At 53.9% G+C, this 15,644-nt stretch overlaps 1 protein-coding gene across 2 annotated transcripts in view; it reads right to left on the bottom strand.

Moving 5' to 3' along the window:
- Positions 1 to 5,227, bottom strand: part of PDPK1 (3-phosphoinositide dependent protein kinase 1) — a 73,821-nt gene extending 68,594 nt beyond the window's left edge. Inside the window, exon 1 of one of the 2 annotated variants that reach the window (XM_026485535.4) lies at positions 5,092 to 5,227. In XM_026485535.4, coding sequence (XP_026341320.1) covers positions 5,092 to 5,115 — 24 coding nt within the window. In that variant the 5' untranslated portion in view covers positions 5,116 to 5,227. Of the gene's footprint in view, positions 1 to 1,975; positions 2,057 to 5,091 lie in introns of those variants that run through there. The other variant, XM_044379195.3, reaches the window with a different exon arrangement.
- Between the last annotated feature and the right edge of the window lie 10,417 nt (positions 5,228 to 15,644).

Here is a 15,644-nt window from a genome sequence, read left to right as displayed (position 1 = left end):
AGGAAGAGAAGCCATCTAGAGATTCACGGTTTAGAAAAGACAAGGATATAACCAAGCGCAGAACCTGATTCAGAGCTGACTCTGTAACAAAACCTGTTGCAGACCAAAGCCGGCGGCGGGGGGGGGGGGGGGGGGGGGGTTACACAGAATCTGATGGGTCAGAAACAGCTTCACAGCCACCAGGGAGTAGTTTCCGCTGAGGGGAATTTCTTCAGGCAAAGAGGAAGAAGAGCCTGAAGAGGAGAACCTGGCAGCCCAGAACATCCTGGACACTATCCTGTATAGGCCGGGAAGAGAGAAAACACGGCAGGGGCATCTGAGAAGAGACCCTCATTGAGAAGGAGCAAAGTGACAGGCCATGAGAGGCAGGGGACAGTCCCAGGAATGCTGTTATTGGGGCACCCTCCCAGCAAGTGCTCACTTCTCGATGACCAGGAGAGGGGGAACGGGGAAAAAAGCAGGCCGTGTTTTGAGGCCCACCAGGGAGAGTGAGTGGCAAGGCAAATGCACAGTGTGGCTGCCCCTCCGGATGGAATCACTTCCTTCACTGCACAGTAGCATCCACAGCCAGGCCACAACTGAGTCCACGCACCTGCTTCACACTGGGTTCAAGAGCAAGGTCTCCCGGGGCGGGGGGGGGGGGGTAGGCCCTGTGTTTCCATCTCTCAGAAACAGGGAGGGACAGCAAAAAAGTTAACTCCAAGCCCCTTTCTTCACAGGTGACCACTGCAGGTCAAAGCACATAACAAAAATTTCTGTAAGACTTCAAGCTTCCCTGCAAACCTTATCAGCCTTCTCTGACAGCAACCGATATACAGCTGTCGCTTTGAGATACAACTCCCACTGCAGTACAATTAATTCCAAAAGAGAAAAACAGGTTGAAGAATGAGACTTTAACAATGAATTCACTGTAACAGCTAAGCTCTCAGCCAGATGAATTCTGACTGAAATACTGCCGAGATGCACACACGCAGCCGTCTGCACGCGGCCTCTCATCAGCCTTCTCCAACATGGGCAGACCCACCACCAGCTCCACAAACATGCAAAAGACACAGACCTCCAGGACGAACCTTCTTGACATCCGGACATACCTTCACACCACGCCTTTAAATACTTCACTTCCCTGAAGGCTGCAAGCTGATTCAAAGCACGGTGGCTGGTACACAGGGCCCCCAATCCTGTCTGTGGGACAAAGCAGGTCACTAGGCCACCAGGAACTACGTGCCCACCTTCATCAGGCCCCCGGGCAACACTCCAAATGAAAACCATGCTTGTTTGTTCTTCCATGAGCTGTGCACCAAGCAGGGGCTGCTAACGTAGGGCATGTCCCATCTTTTCCACACACAGACCTTGCAGTACAGTCAGCTCTCCTTCTGGGGGCCTATATGCAATCCAACTATTTAAGCAGAGACCTCAATCAGTTGCCCTGATAAGGAATCTGAAAGCCACAAATGTAGATCCTTTATAACAAACTACCTCTCTGAAGACATTCATTGGAATTTCTTGGGAGTAAAAATATCAGTTAAAATTAGGAAAATTTCCTACACTAAGAGAATGGAAACAGATTTTGTGCAGCTACATAAATGCAACCAGTCAAGCACTGAAAACAGACCAAGAACCATCATGAACCCAAAAGGGCCTTTCTCCTCTAAGACACTATTATGAGAACGTATTCCCCATTACTCTTGAAGAAAATGCACTCTGCCTGTTGATTCAGCTAGAGCCTGGATACACCACTGGTTCTCAATATTCAAACAATTTTTTAAAGGGTCTGGTAACAAATGCGAGCCAGCTAAAGAAGGTGGCACTGCTGAATAGGCCTGGATGGTACATATCCAAAACCTGGTTTCCACACCAGCGCCACCTCCCCCCCCCACCCCATGATTTGCTCTTTGAACCTGCCTTCAAAACAACTGCACTCCTGTCATCCAAAGGGCAGGGACAGAACTTGCACACATCGCCCAAGCCCTCGCACCTGCTGAGGGAGTCGTTTCTGCATCAAGTGTTCCTCAGCAGCATGTGGGGTTCCAGCAAAGTCCATTTCCCTCGAAGACACTCCTTAGGAAGGGACAAAGTATAGTGCCAGGGAAGGTTCTCCATACTCCATCAACTCAGGGGACTGAGTCTCTTACCCCGTTTCTGCAGCAATTCCCCATTCATCACACCCTTGTCTACGTGCGCCCAAACCTCACATCAGGGTGCTCAGGGGACGAGGGATAGAGTGAAAAGGATGACAGGCCCAGAAACCACCTTTTCTTCATCCTCCAAGCTGTGCTGAAGGCAGCCCAGAGGCCAAGACCCGCTCTGAAGGCCTACCCAGCCTCTCTGTAGGCCCCACAGCTACACAGGCTGCTCTGCACTCCTTCCCACAAACGCTGTCAGAGAACGGCACAAACCTCCACTTCCACCTCTTAGTACAGGGACCTTACCCTGCCAGCTCCCAAATGCTGTAGGGGTGTCACAGGGCCAGAAATACATCACATCCCATAAGACTCTGAGGAGGAGGGGCCCAAAAAGGAGTGTGGAAATCAGAACCCACCTCTTTCCATGCTCCCCACTTTCCCAGACACCTTCCCGCACAGATGCAGCCACCTTTGCAAAAGCTAGAGCCACCCTACATAGAGTATGCAGAGAGCCGCTCCCTGCCTGAGCTCCCATTTTACCTTTAACCAAGTCTCTACACAGTTCTTGTTTCCCAAAGGGAGGATTCCAAGCCTCACCCATTCAGAATATCAGCCCTCAAATACAGATGAAGCAGAGCCTCTTTCCAAACAGCTGCTTTCTGACAGCGTGAGGCTGAAAGAGGCTCCAGGGGTCACAGAGTTCAGCCATCTGCCCGAAGAAATAAATAAGCGTGCTGTCCTTCCATGTGAAGATGTCCTTCCTGCCTCCAGCGCGGCATAGTCTGGACATTCAGGCACAACCCTCAGGGAAGACGTTCTAGGCAGCAGCACCAAGGACTTCCTCAAGCCAAGGGTCCCGATGAGCCACCCAGCAGACCCTCCCTCAGGGTGCTCCCCACGTGAGCAGGCAAAGCAGCACCCAGGCCCCTGCCACCACTCAGACGTGGATTCGCACTGCACTGTTTACCAACCACTTACTTAACGTCCCTGCATCCCAGTTTCCACACCTGTAAAATGGGAAGCACACTCAACCTCACACAGCACTGTCAACAGAAATCAAGCAACAAGGGGTGAACTACCTGGAAAAGTGCCTGCTTCTAAAGTAAGTGCTCAAGAAATGGTTCCTCCAGCCTCTGGCCCACCTGAGAATGAAAGTGGACTAGGCCATTTTCAGACTTCATTTGTACTGCTCCCCCTGTTGGCGGCACACACTCAGAGAAAAGGGAAAATGTAATAATTGGGACAGGGGCTTCTCCACACAATGCCACCTTAAAAATCTAGATGCAAACCTACTTGAACCATGCAAATCTATCTATCCTTTGCTGAACAGCCAATACTGGGGGCACCTCCGCCATTCCTGAGGGGAAATATGGCAAATCCTCACATGGGGAGGGAGGGAATCTAGCTGAAGACACAAAACCCTTGTTCCTCTCACTTCCAGACAGGGAGGTCTCTCCTTTATAGTGCGATTCATTTTCTCTCACCGGATTCTAGCATTTTCGTACTAAAAAACATGACTTACGCAAAGAATACTCCAGATATCCAATGCCTATCGTGTGGAACCAAGACCACGAGGAAATGTGCTCTTTGCCTCTTGCCATAACCGCCAACAAAGTACACACCTTGCACTGCAACAGCACCGCTCTATGAAAGTTCGTTTTATACCCTTCCATGGTTGTCCTCACCCCCGGCATCCACTGAGACTCGCCAAGGAGCCCAATTCGTGTTTTTGCCTGTTAGCCCAGACACCCCAGGGTACAGTCACATGTCGCAACAGTCAAAGACAGCCTCTTCGCCTTTCACCATTTTCTCAACTGAACAGGTCCTCCTTTTAGACTCTGGACCGTCACCCATCTCTACAGTATTCTTAGCCTGAAGTTCACGGATGAGCTGCAGAAGGTTCAAGAACCTGTTAAAGTAATTACAAAACGCGGTGTAACTCAGTGTTTTTCTCAGGAGAGGATTTATACCTTCCACCAGATTCTCAAAGGGGTTCAAGACTCCCCAAAAGGATTAAGAACCGCTACCACAAAGTTGTATGCTGAAAAACAAGGAGTCAGGTAAGTTTCCTGGATCTTCATTCACTTAAGTGATTTTGATTTGCCTTCTGAACCAAATTTTGCAAGCTGTGTTGACATTCTTCCATCACCCACTTTCACGGTTGCGCCCAAGGTATAAATCCCAAAACCACCTCCGCGACTCCAGAACTCAAACACAGGAAAAACATCAAAACACCAAGGATACTTTTAGCAACAGAAAACAACAACAACAACATGGAAACACTAAGGATACTTGTAAGCAAAACATTTCACCCAACAAGTGCTCTTCCTTCTTCTTTTCCTCTGCAATCTCTCCAGACTGTCACGATCACTCTCCCAGGGGCTTCTCACACTTGATGCCAGTACTGGAGAAAAGCCCCAAGGCAGGAAAAGCACCCAACGCCGCTCCGCTGGGCCGGGAAAGGAGCCTACCAGATCCCACCCTAACCATGAATTTGGGGGGAGCCTGGAGCATCAGGTGCTCTAAGCAAGAACTCGTCCCTCCCGCTTCTCTGCGGCAGAGGCACTGGGACCCCGTTCCAGGTGAAAGCCCAGGGCGGTTCCTCCGCAGACGGAAAGAAAGGTAACCCCGGAGGCTCTCAGCTCCAGGCCGCGGCGCGCCGAAAACAAACTTTCCGAGCACTTCCACCGCGACAGGCCAGTGACACCTCCCCGGCCTCCCCCGCCCTCCGCGCGTCTGTCAGCGCCCCCGCCGGGCAGGCGCCCGCCGCCCGGAGCCCGGGCTCCCCGCCGCGGCCGAGAGGCGCCCTCACCAAGCCCGCGGTCCCGGGCCCGGCCGCCCGGCAGCAGGTGAGGCACCGCCCGACCCTGGGGACGCGGGGCCGCCCCGCCTCGCCGGGCCCCGGCGGCCGCCGCCGCGCTTGGCTGGGTGACGGACCGGCGCGCCCGGGCGGCCGGCGCGCACTCACCAGCTGACTGGTGGTCCTGGCCATGGGCCCCGCGTCCGCACGGGCGCCTCCCCCGCAGCGCTGCGCGGCTCGGCGCCTCCTCAGCGTCCTCCTCCCCGCGGCGGAGCCCCAGCAATGGCCGCCCTCATCCTGCGCCCGCCCCGCCGCCCGCCGCCCCCGGCGCCGCCCCGCCCCCGCGCGACGCCGGGCGGGACTTCCGCTGCCCCGCCGCCGCCACCGCCCGCGCCCATTGGCCGCGCCCACCGTCGCTCCGCCGCGGCTCGGACGGCCTCGCCGGCGCCCCCGAGCCGCATTTCCGGGTTGGGGCCCGGCGGGCGGGAGCGGCCCGGCCCCGCCTCGGAGGGGGGGCGGCCCGCGCGAGCCAATCCCGGGGCCGCGGGGCGGGGCCGGGTGGGAGAGGGGGTGAGCTGTCATCCCCGGCGCCCGCAGGGGAAACTGAGGCCCGCGGGGGCCCGAGCTGGCCAAGGTCACGCCCGAAGCAGCTGCGGGGCTGGGCTCCAGCGCGTCGTTCGGATCCGGAGCTGGGCTCTGCGCAAACACCGACCGACGCAACTTCGCTGCTTACGAAACTGACAAGTGTTCACGAGCGGAAATTTGGGCTATAAAATCAAATTTATAAGGCAGAAAACAGTCCCATGGCATCACTGCTGATAGTCCCTTTCTTCTTTGCTTATGGTTTTGTGGATTTTTTTGTAGTCGTTACTGTTGATGATGATGTTGATTTTTTTTGTAGTTGTTAATGATGATGGTGTTATTGTTGGTGTTTGTAGTTGTGGTAAAATGTACCTAAAATTTACCACCTTGACCGTTTTAACATATGCCATGTGAACAGTTGAGTGGCATTAAATGCATTCACACTGTTGTGTTATGACTATGCTGTTTTAAACAAAATCATAATCATCTTTGTAACCTCAAGGTTGCATACTTTAAAATAACCTCTCTATTTCCAAAAGAAATACGTTTATTTTTTAAAATAACAACTTAGACAATACAGGGAATAATTAGATAAACGAATCCATAAGCCCACTAACTAGAATTAATTCTTGAATAGCAGTGATAGCTGCTAACATTGACCCGGCACTCAGTGTTGTTTTTTTGTTTGTTTGTTTTTGTTGTTGTTGTTGTTGTTTTTAGGACTGACTCTTACTAAAGAACTTTCATGCCTACGGGCGCCTGGGTGGCTCAGTGAGTTAACCGGCTGCCTTAGGCTCAGGTCATGATCCCGGGGTCCCAGCTTCCTTCTCAGAAGGGAGTGTGCTTCTCCCTCTCCCTCCACTGCTCCCCCTGCTTGTGCTGTCTCTTAGATAAATAAATAAAATCTTTTTTAAAAAATAACAATTTTTTAAAAAGATTTCATTTATTTGACAGAAAGAGACAGCCAGCGAGAGAGGGAACACAGGCAGGGGGAGTGGGAGAGGAAGAAGCAGGCTCCTAGCGGAGAAGCCTTATGTGGGGCTTGATCCCAGGACCCTGGGATCACGCCGAGCCGAAGGCAGACGCTTAACGACTGCGCCACCTAGGCGCCCCTAAAAAATAATTTTCATCCCTAACATCTAAGCAAGCATCCCTGCTCGTGTTGCCCCTGTTTTCGGGTGAGGACGCTGAAGGCAGAGTGCAGTTCTGTAACCTGCCCTAGGTCTCACAGAGCCAGGACCTCGATCTTGATACCCATATGCTAGAGGCTATGCTTTGACCATTAGGCTCTAAAGCCTCTGTCTGTCCAAGCTTCCAATCTTCTGTACATGGATGCACCTAAAACAACAGTAAGAAAGGTAAATATAACTCCTACTCCCCCAAAGGGCTTCTGTGGTTTTGAAAAAAGTCCTCACTTTTTTCACTTAGCAATGCGTCATCCTGTATCCCGTACAGCTCTCCTGATATCTGAGCGCCATCTTCCTCGATGGTGACAGCTGCAGAGGACCCCACTGGAGGAAGCCTATAGCTTATAGATCCACGTACTTGATCGAGCTCCCTCCTGACACTGAAGTGGTTCCTGGACTTCTTCCTCGTAAAGAAGGCCCTGCACTCAAATTCAGGCACACCTTTATTTATTTCCTTAGGGTAAATTCTCAGCAGATGGTACTGCTGGGTCAAAGTACAGGGATCCCTCTGGGGACTTTTGTTACAGGCTGCAAATTGTCAATTGCTTACCCCACTCCAGACACTAACCCTCAGTGAACACAAAGACAAGGTCAACATAGATACCAGCTCTTACCACCATGCCATGCCACATTCAACCCTCGGCAACACTGGGAACATTACCCTACATCATAACCCTTAGTACAGATTAAAAGCAGCACATCTGATTTTGCTCACAACAGCCTGTGAGCAGTACGTAGCTGTGAGCATTTCCCTCTTTCACATGAGAGAACTAAGGCTTCGGTGCCCTGCCTACTCTCAGTCATAGAGTTAGTAGGTCACAGAGCACAGAACTCAAAACCAGCCCTGACCAACAGCACGGCCCTGCTCTTGGCCACTGCACCCAACTGCCTGCCAACAAACCCTTCTTTTGTGTTTACTGTAGTCCTCACAAAGTAATAACAACTTGTCCTCAGAGTACGCTAACCATTTTCGAAGATTTATCTTAATCCTCATCAAAACCCTAGGAGACACTTAGTATTTATTACTATCTTACACGTGAAATTTGCCAGACCATACACTAAACGCAATTATAAATAAATACATAGCTTCAGAGCCTTAAAAGTACATAAATACACAACAGGAACGACCTTTCTCAGAAAGTTACTAATGCATGTGCTCCACCAAACAACGGAGTAAACCAAGAAAGCAGAAGACATGAGACCTGGGAAACAGGAAGGAACAAAACACACAGGAAGTCCCAGGACTGGTCCACTCAGCAAGTATGGATTCAGTCTCCCCTCTGTGCCAAGCACTGTGTTAGACGTTGACAATTCCCTGGCAAACAAAACACAAACATCTTTGCCCTTGTGAAACTCCGATGCCACAGGCAGGAGGCAGGGTGGGGGAGAGAAATAAGCAAATCTTGCGGATGTCAGAAGGCAGTGAGTGCTACGGGGGAGAAAGGAATCAGGGGGGGACTCAGGAGTGCGTGGGGAAAAGGTGCAATTTTAAATGGATAATGAGAAACCCCAGGATAAAAACAGGGAGCACACAGACCCAAGGGAAGCAGGCTTCGGAGGACTCCAGGAAGATGCTAAAAATGAGAGATCCTCTCGTGGCTTTGGCCACATAAAAAACTGAATTAGGAAGCTGACAGAGAGACAAGAAAATTCCAGAAGACCCTATCAGGAAGGAAGCAAAATCACGGTTCACAAGGCACCTCACTCTTCTCAGCTGTGAGGGATATTTACAGTCGTGATACAGACGCACGCATCCAGCCAGTAATCACCCTCCTGTGCCGTGGAAGGACCCGGAGAGCAGAGGCGGCGCGAGACAGTGGGATCCTCACCTCCCCTAACAGACAGGCACTAGATATGGCTGTGAGTGATGAGTCCAGGCATTAAGTGGGAGAATATTCGTTAGAAAGATAGACATACACAGCAGGAAGAACATTTAAACCGTAGGAAGTGGGATGTGAGTAGGGAGAGGTGAGGCATGGGCTGCTGTTCTGCATTACAAGCCTTTTTATTTTATTTTTTTAAAGATTTTATTTTTATTTATATGAGAGAAAAGGGGAGGGCACACAAGCAGGGGGAGCAGCAGAGGGAGAGCTGACCAGGGAGCCCTATGCTAGATCCCTGAGCCGAAGGCAGACGCTTAATCGCTGAACCGACTGAGCCACCCAGGTGCCCCTACAAGCCTTTTTAGAACCATCTGGCTTCTTAAACGTTGATGCAAATAAAAATTAATAAAGTGGGTGTATCTTCTTCCTGGAGAGTCTAAGAAGCTCTCACTCACAAAGGGAAAACTGCACAAGAACATTTGTGACGGCGTAACTTTAACATGAAGCAAAAAACAAAAGAGAAAAAGAAAAAAAAAGAACCAAAATATTTGTCAACGAGAGAATGGTAAAATAAATTATGGTACGTTCATCCTAGAGAATTCGATGCAGCTACAGGAAAGAAGAGGGTAAAGGTCTAACGGAGAGAGTGAAGGTAAAGAAGCAAGTCACAGAATATGAACCGAGGTCTTTAGCCTTTTTTCTTTCCTTTTCTTTCCTTTTCTTCTCCTTCCTTCCTTCCTTCCTCTTCTTTCTTCCTTCCTTCCTTCCTTCCTTCCTTCCTTCCTTCCTTCCTTCCTTCCTTCCTTCCTTCCTTCCTTCCTTCCTTTTTGTGTCGCTTACACCAAAGCATGACCAAGTAGTTCTTTAGGAATTCAAAGAACAGGGAGGGGGAAAACAGTGAGGTGCAAGTACACGGAGAATGCTAGAGCCCACTGGAGCAGCAGGTGGGGCAGGCAGCCTCTGCGGCCTCAGGGGAAGGTGTGAGGGGAGAGGGGCAGGCTGGAGCCCTGCGGAGAGCAGCTGAGCAGGCGGCGGGGGGCAGGGCAGGGAGCAGCATCGGAAAGAGGAACAAGGACAGTACTCAGTTCTCACGGGACCTCGATGGCAGCCAGTGTGCAAGCCAAAAGCCAGGCTGGGCCAACCCTCTCACCTAGCGAGAGGCAGGGCACCCCTGCCATGGGTCAGGTCTGGCTGCGGGTCCCAGGACAGCGGGCAGGAGGGGACATTAACTCACCTGGCCCCACACAGCTCACAGGTGCTCTGGCTGGAGGAAGAAGAGGGACAGCCCCTGGCTCTCATCTCTCCCTTCCCTGCTCAGTACTTCTGTCCCTGGCGGAAGGGTGACCCCAGGCCAAGAATGCCATACTTGGCTTGACATTGTGAGGTCATGTTCCACCCAAGGAGGAACAGGAGGATGCCCGTAACCATCTTGGGAGGGGCTGGAAGGTAGCAGTATATACACGGCACACGCGAGGTGGAGAGCCCTGTGCTCCACATGGCCTGTGGCATGTCCCCCGTTCCTCACTTACTTCTGTAACCCCCCTGGCCCAAAGGAGGGAGCCCAGGGTCAGCAGTGATGGAACTTGCCCAGCATTGCACAGCTGATGTGTTAGCTACCCAGGCCCGTGTAACAAATTATCCCCAAACTCAGAGATGTCAAGCAACATACATTTATGATCTCATGGTTTCTGTGGGTCAGGAAGCCAGGAGCAGCCTGGCCGGGTGGTTCCGGCTCAGGGTCTCTCAGGAATTTGCAGTCAAGACAGTATTGAAGGCTGAGTCATCTAAAAGCTTGACCGGTGGGGAGGAGGGGGACAGGGGGATGGGCCTGGGGGCTCAGTCTACTTAGCATCCAACTCCTGGTTTCTGCCTAGGTCATGATCTCAGGGTCGTGAGATCGAGCCCGAGCCCGCGTAGGGCGCTCAGCATGGAACCTGCTTGGGATTCTCCCTCTGCCTCTGCCCCTCCCCTTGAGCTCATGTTCAGTGCTCTGGCTGCTCTCTAGCTCTGAAATAAATAAATAAAATCTTAAAACAAAAATAAATAAAGACTTGGCTAGCTTAGAAAGAATCGCTTCTGAGGTGGCCTGTTCACTCAGATGTGGATGGAGGCACCGGTTCCTGACCATGGGGCCTCTCCGCAGAGCTTTCTGAGTATCTCCACACCACAGCAGCTAGCGATCCCCAGAGTGAATGACTCCAGAGGAAGAGCGCACACCCAGCATAGAAGCTGCAATGACTTTTTTTAACTTTTCATTTTTATTTTTTATCTTTCCTACTAATTTTTTTTAAGTAGGCTTCATGCCCAATGGGGCACCTGAACTCACGACCCGGAGATCAAGACCCACATACTCTACAAACTGAGCCAGGCAGGCGCCCCCTGCAATGATTTTATACCCTAATTACCAAAGTGACCCAGCATCACTTCTACCCCATTTTACTTGTCACACAAAAGCACACTGCACCACATGGGAGGAACCACACCCGATGTGGACCCCCGGAGGTGGGATTGCTGGGGGCCATCTTCAAGGCTGTCATAGCTAGTCCAGGGCAAAGCCAGGACTCCCGTTCTGCTGGGATGCAGGGAGAGATGGGGAGAAACAGGGTAGGAAAGACAGGCCAGGCCCGCACCCCTGAAAGTTCTGAGAGCCAGGAAAAAGTGTCAGGCAAAGAGGCAGACAGGGAAACCAATTAGCACGCATCCAGTTAGGAAAAGACAAGGGACCCTTCAGAGATAATGACATGGTGTTCTGCCTGTGCCCACTAAGTGCCTGGTCACCCCACCTAAGGCTCTCAAGATGCCTCTGGCTGCGGGTGGATGAAAGATGCCTGGGGCACCTGGGGGGTGCAGTGGGTTGAGCGTCTCTGACCCCTGGTTTCTCAGTGTTGTGAGATCGAGCCCCACGTCCGGCTCTGTGCTCAGTGCAGAGTCTGCTTGGGATTCTCTCTCCTTCTCCCTCTGCCCCTCTCCCCACCAACACATTCTCTCTCTCAAATAAGTAAATCTTTAAAAAAAAGAGAGAGTGAGAAAAAAAGAAAGACGCTAAAGCCAATAATTTCCAAGCCCCCTGGGAAAATATCTTCTCACACAAATAGTGCTATGGGGAAAAAAATATTTTAACTAGACCAGGAGACAGGAAACAGAAAGTTGCATCAAATCTCAGGTGAGTAACCTTCCCTCCCTGAGTCTCAACTTCCCCAGCTGTAAAATGGGCTGACTCCAAAAAATTGGTCAAAATCCCAAAGACTGAAAACATCCAGAGTTGACAAGCATGCAGAGAAATGAGCACCTTCATACACTGACAATAGGAATGTAGTATCTCCTTTGGACCCAGGCAGTAGGGAGCCGTGGCTCAGGCCCCTCTCTCTGGAGGAGGTGGTAAGCAGAGTAACAGCCCTGCCAGAAAGGACCACATCCTGTTCACTCCACCTGTGAACATGTTACATCACATAGGATAGGAAGGGAGGGTGACGGCTGCCAGTAAGCTGACCTGAAAAGAGAAAGATTATCCAGGATCATCCAGCTCGGCCCAATGTAATCACAAGAGTCCTTAAAAGATAGAAGAGAAGAAAGTCAGGGTCTGAATAAGGCAACGTGAACAGCATGACTGGCCAGCACTGGTTTCGGGAACAGGAGACCACAAGACAACCAGTGTGGGCAGCATCTGGAGCTGGGAAGGGAACATCCTCCTCCCCCCAGAACCTTGAGGGAGAACAAGGCTCTGCCACCACTTTGATTTCAGCCCACTGAGACCTATTTCTGACTCCCACCTCCAAAGCTATAAACGTGTGTTCTTTTGAACCCCTAATTTGTGGTAATTTGTTACAGAACGCGGGAGGCCCTCCTGTGGTACAGGGAAACCGGGAACCCAAAGGGCCTAAAGGAGTGCCCACACCGGGGCCCCTCCTGCCTTCTGGCCACGCTGGAGCGTGTGGGGGCCCAGACCTCTGTGCCCATCACTCCGCGGCCCCTCCTCCTCGGCAGCCGGGGTGGAAGTGGTGAGAGGAACCCGACTGGTCCACGGGGCGATCTGGTCAACGTTATGAAACAATCATCTTAGGGAACACTGGGGACCTTGTTCAAGTACAGAGTTATTTCCACATGTCCCCACCCAGGACGCTTTCCGTTTCAGGATGCTTAACTTAAAAAATAGTTACTAGCAGGGCACTATCAAAAGTTCCAGTTTATGAAACAAACCAAGACATAAACGTAAGTTAAGGTATGTTGGATCACGTTGGAAGGACCACACCAAGCTCTTAAAGCTGGGGGAGTGGGAGGCAGGCAAAACTCAGAGAGGGCCATCGCTCCGGGCACCCGGCTGCCGCCCACCCCCGGGGTCCCTGGGGATGACGGGGGGCGAGGGGAGGAGGCCGCAGGGGCTCAGCGGAGCCGCCCCTTGCCCACCCTCCCAGTGCCACACCCCCAACCCCGGACACGCTCCGAGCTGGGGCGAGGCTGGGAGAGGCAGTGGAAGGGGGCCGACGGGGAGCCCACACCCTACTTCCCAGCGCCAACGAAGGCGGAACCGGAGAGGAGGTTTGGGGCGCAAGGGTTGCACAGGGGCGCGATGGGAAGAAGGGAGGGGCGCGGTGGGGCCGGAAGGTGCGCACAGAGACAGCCGGGCGGGCCGGGGCGCAGTGGGGTCCGCAGCGCGGGGGGGCGCTAGGCCCCCGGCTCCCCTTGCGCCCGCCGGGCCGCGCGGTCTGGGACTCCGGACTCCGCCTCGGTCCGGTAATCGTGGACTGGGTCAGAGCCCGCCGCGCGCCCCAGCTAGTCCGCAGCCGCGCATCCCTGCGCAAGGCAATCCTGATTGGCCCCGGCAGGGTCCCGCCCACCCTGAGTCTGCAGAGCCCGCCCCCCAGGAGGAGCCCCTCGCGCAGCAAGTACTAGCCCGGCGCGCCGCAGCTCTTACCGTACCTATGGGTCCGCATGGAGCCGGCGCCTGGGCTGCAGGCCGGGCCCGCGGCGGAGAGGCTCGGGCCCGATTAACCGTGCACCTTGCACCGCGGTTGATACCGTCTCCCCCCACCCCCAAGCCGGCTTCTCCGGTCCACCCAGATCCTCTGCACGAATCAGCGCCCGAACGCTGCGCTCGGAGCCAACGGGGCCCATCAACCCGACGAGGAGCCCGAAGCTTCGGAAAGGACGCCTCTGCGCCTGGACTTGAACCCTCGTACACTCGGCGCAGTCGGGGGCCCTAGAGTGGACATCTCCGCAGCTCCCAGGCACGGCCGCCAGGGGGCCCTCGCCCCACTCCGGGGAGTCGCAACGCACTGGGCCCTGCACAGGGTCCTCCCACTCACGTACAACACAGAGCAAGCCACGAAGGTGCGGGTTGCACGCCAGGTCGCCTCCCCGAGGATCCCACCCCAGCTTCCCCACCTCTGCGAAAGTCACCACCACCCACCAATGACTCAGGCACACCCCTCGCAGCCCAGTCCACATCTCCCTCCCCGCCGCTCCGCCTGTCTCCAGCCCCCCTGCCACCCTGCAGCCAGCCCCTCCCAGTCTCCTTGCTGGGGATCTCACTTAAAATGGAAGCACATCTTCTGTTTAAAACCCTGCAGCCTCGGACTCAAAAGTGGGATGGGGTGTGTCAGGCTGGAGGAGGGGGCACAGGGACAGTGCCGAGCGGGAACACAGCTTCTCTTAGGGCTGAAGTTCTGCGGAGGATGCTGGCAATGGCTGCACCCCTTCCTAAAGAGGGTGGCCAGCTGTCCCAACCAACGCACCAAGCCTGTGCCACTGGATCTTCGAGGGGCAGTTTCCCTTGCCTGAAGGGCTCTTCTCAACCACGCTGGAGCCTCGCCCCTGCTGACCACGAGTTCAACTAGCCTTTCCCAGATTCTCCACCCTGAGAGGAAACATGGTGACAGGTCTGAGCGCCCCGGGGTAGAGTGGCCAGGACATATCCTAGCTCTGCGCTCACCAGCTCTGGAATCGGGTGCCCACTTCCCCATCTGAGAATGGGGATGACCAACAGGAAACTCCTTTAGATTTTTGGAATCTAAAGAATGGGTTCACGCTGGTAGCGCACTTAGAATAAGGCCTAGCACCAAACAAGGCAAGTAAGTGCCCACGCTCAGCTTCGCATGTGTTTTGGAGACATTCCTTTGCTCCCTCCGCCCAGGGCGAGCCCCAGTAGACTGGCCCTGCCCCTGGATCACTGGAGCAGGCGGCTGTCTTCCAGGAGCCTGCTCCGTCACCTGCTAGGCCTAGGACATCCCTGCACCCCGCTGGCATGTGGCCTGAGACCCAGTCCCCTGGTAGCACTGTAGGTGGCCTCTGCCCCAGGCCTTTCCTGATCCTTGCCTTACGGTGCTGGTTCTTCCCAGGCTGCTCAGCCTTAAACACAGCTGGGACCCATGGCTGTTTTTTTTTTCACTTTGGGCCTGGAGACCTTTCCTGTAGTGGGCTCTGTGGCAGAGGCAAGGGGAATGGTTGCCAAGCCACACACCACGGTGTCCTGGGACACTCGCCTTCAACCTCCTATTCCAAGGCCTACAGCTATGACAAAGGGGGAAGGTGCTGCCCACCAGAGCCCACGATGGGGGAGAAAGTCCACCCCAGATCTGGGGCTACACCAACCCCTGCTGTCCGACTCCCAGGTGACGGCTGGCCTCAGGAACGGCACGGCTCCCCACAGCCCACCTGCCTCAAAGCTATCCTACCCCAGGAATGCAACAGCCCAGGCTCCCAACGTGGGGGCACTGCTGCCAGGACCAAAGGGACATGAAAGGCTGCGGATGACACTAACAGGCAAACACTTGCAGGCTCAGGACACTGGTGACCCCCAAGTTGCCCACCAGCACCAAGCAGCGTCACCCCCAGCTGTGCAAATGCCAGGTGCAAGCAGGATCATCGCGCCCACCTGGGAGTTGGGTCAGGAGAAGGGTCAGCTCAGAGAAAACACCACAGGAATTGGAGCCTTGATTATCCCAAGGGCTCAAAGAAGCGGGCTGGGCAAGGAGCAGTGGCCAGGGTCAGCTCAGGGGCCCTCCGCCACTGCTTCCTGCACTCACAGGCAGGCAAGCTGGGGTCCTGAGGCCGGCGCGGATTCCTCCTGAAGGCGGGGGAGGAGCACCTGGCACTGTGCCCAGGCCCTGTACTATGGCCCTGGGCCCCCACT

This window comes from Ursus arctos, unplaced genomic scaffold (assembly GCF_023065955.2).
Source record: "Ursus arctos isolate Adak ecotype North America unplaced genomic scaffold, UrsArc2.0 scaffold_2, whole genome shotgun sequence".
Taxonomy (NCBI): Eukaryota; Metazoa; Chordata; class Mammalia; order Carnivora; family Ursidae; genus Ursus; species Ursus arctos.
This window is presented reverse-complemented; position numbering and strand designations above follow the sequence as displayed.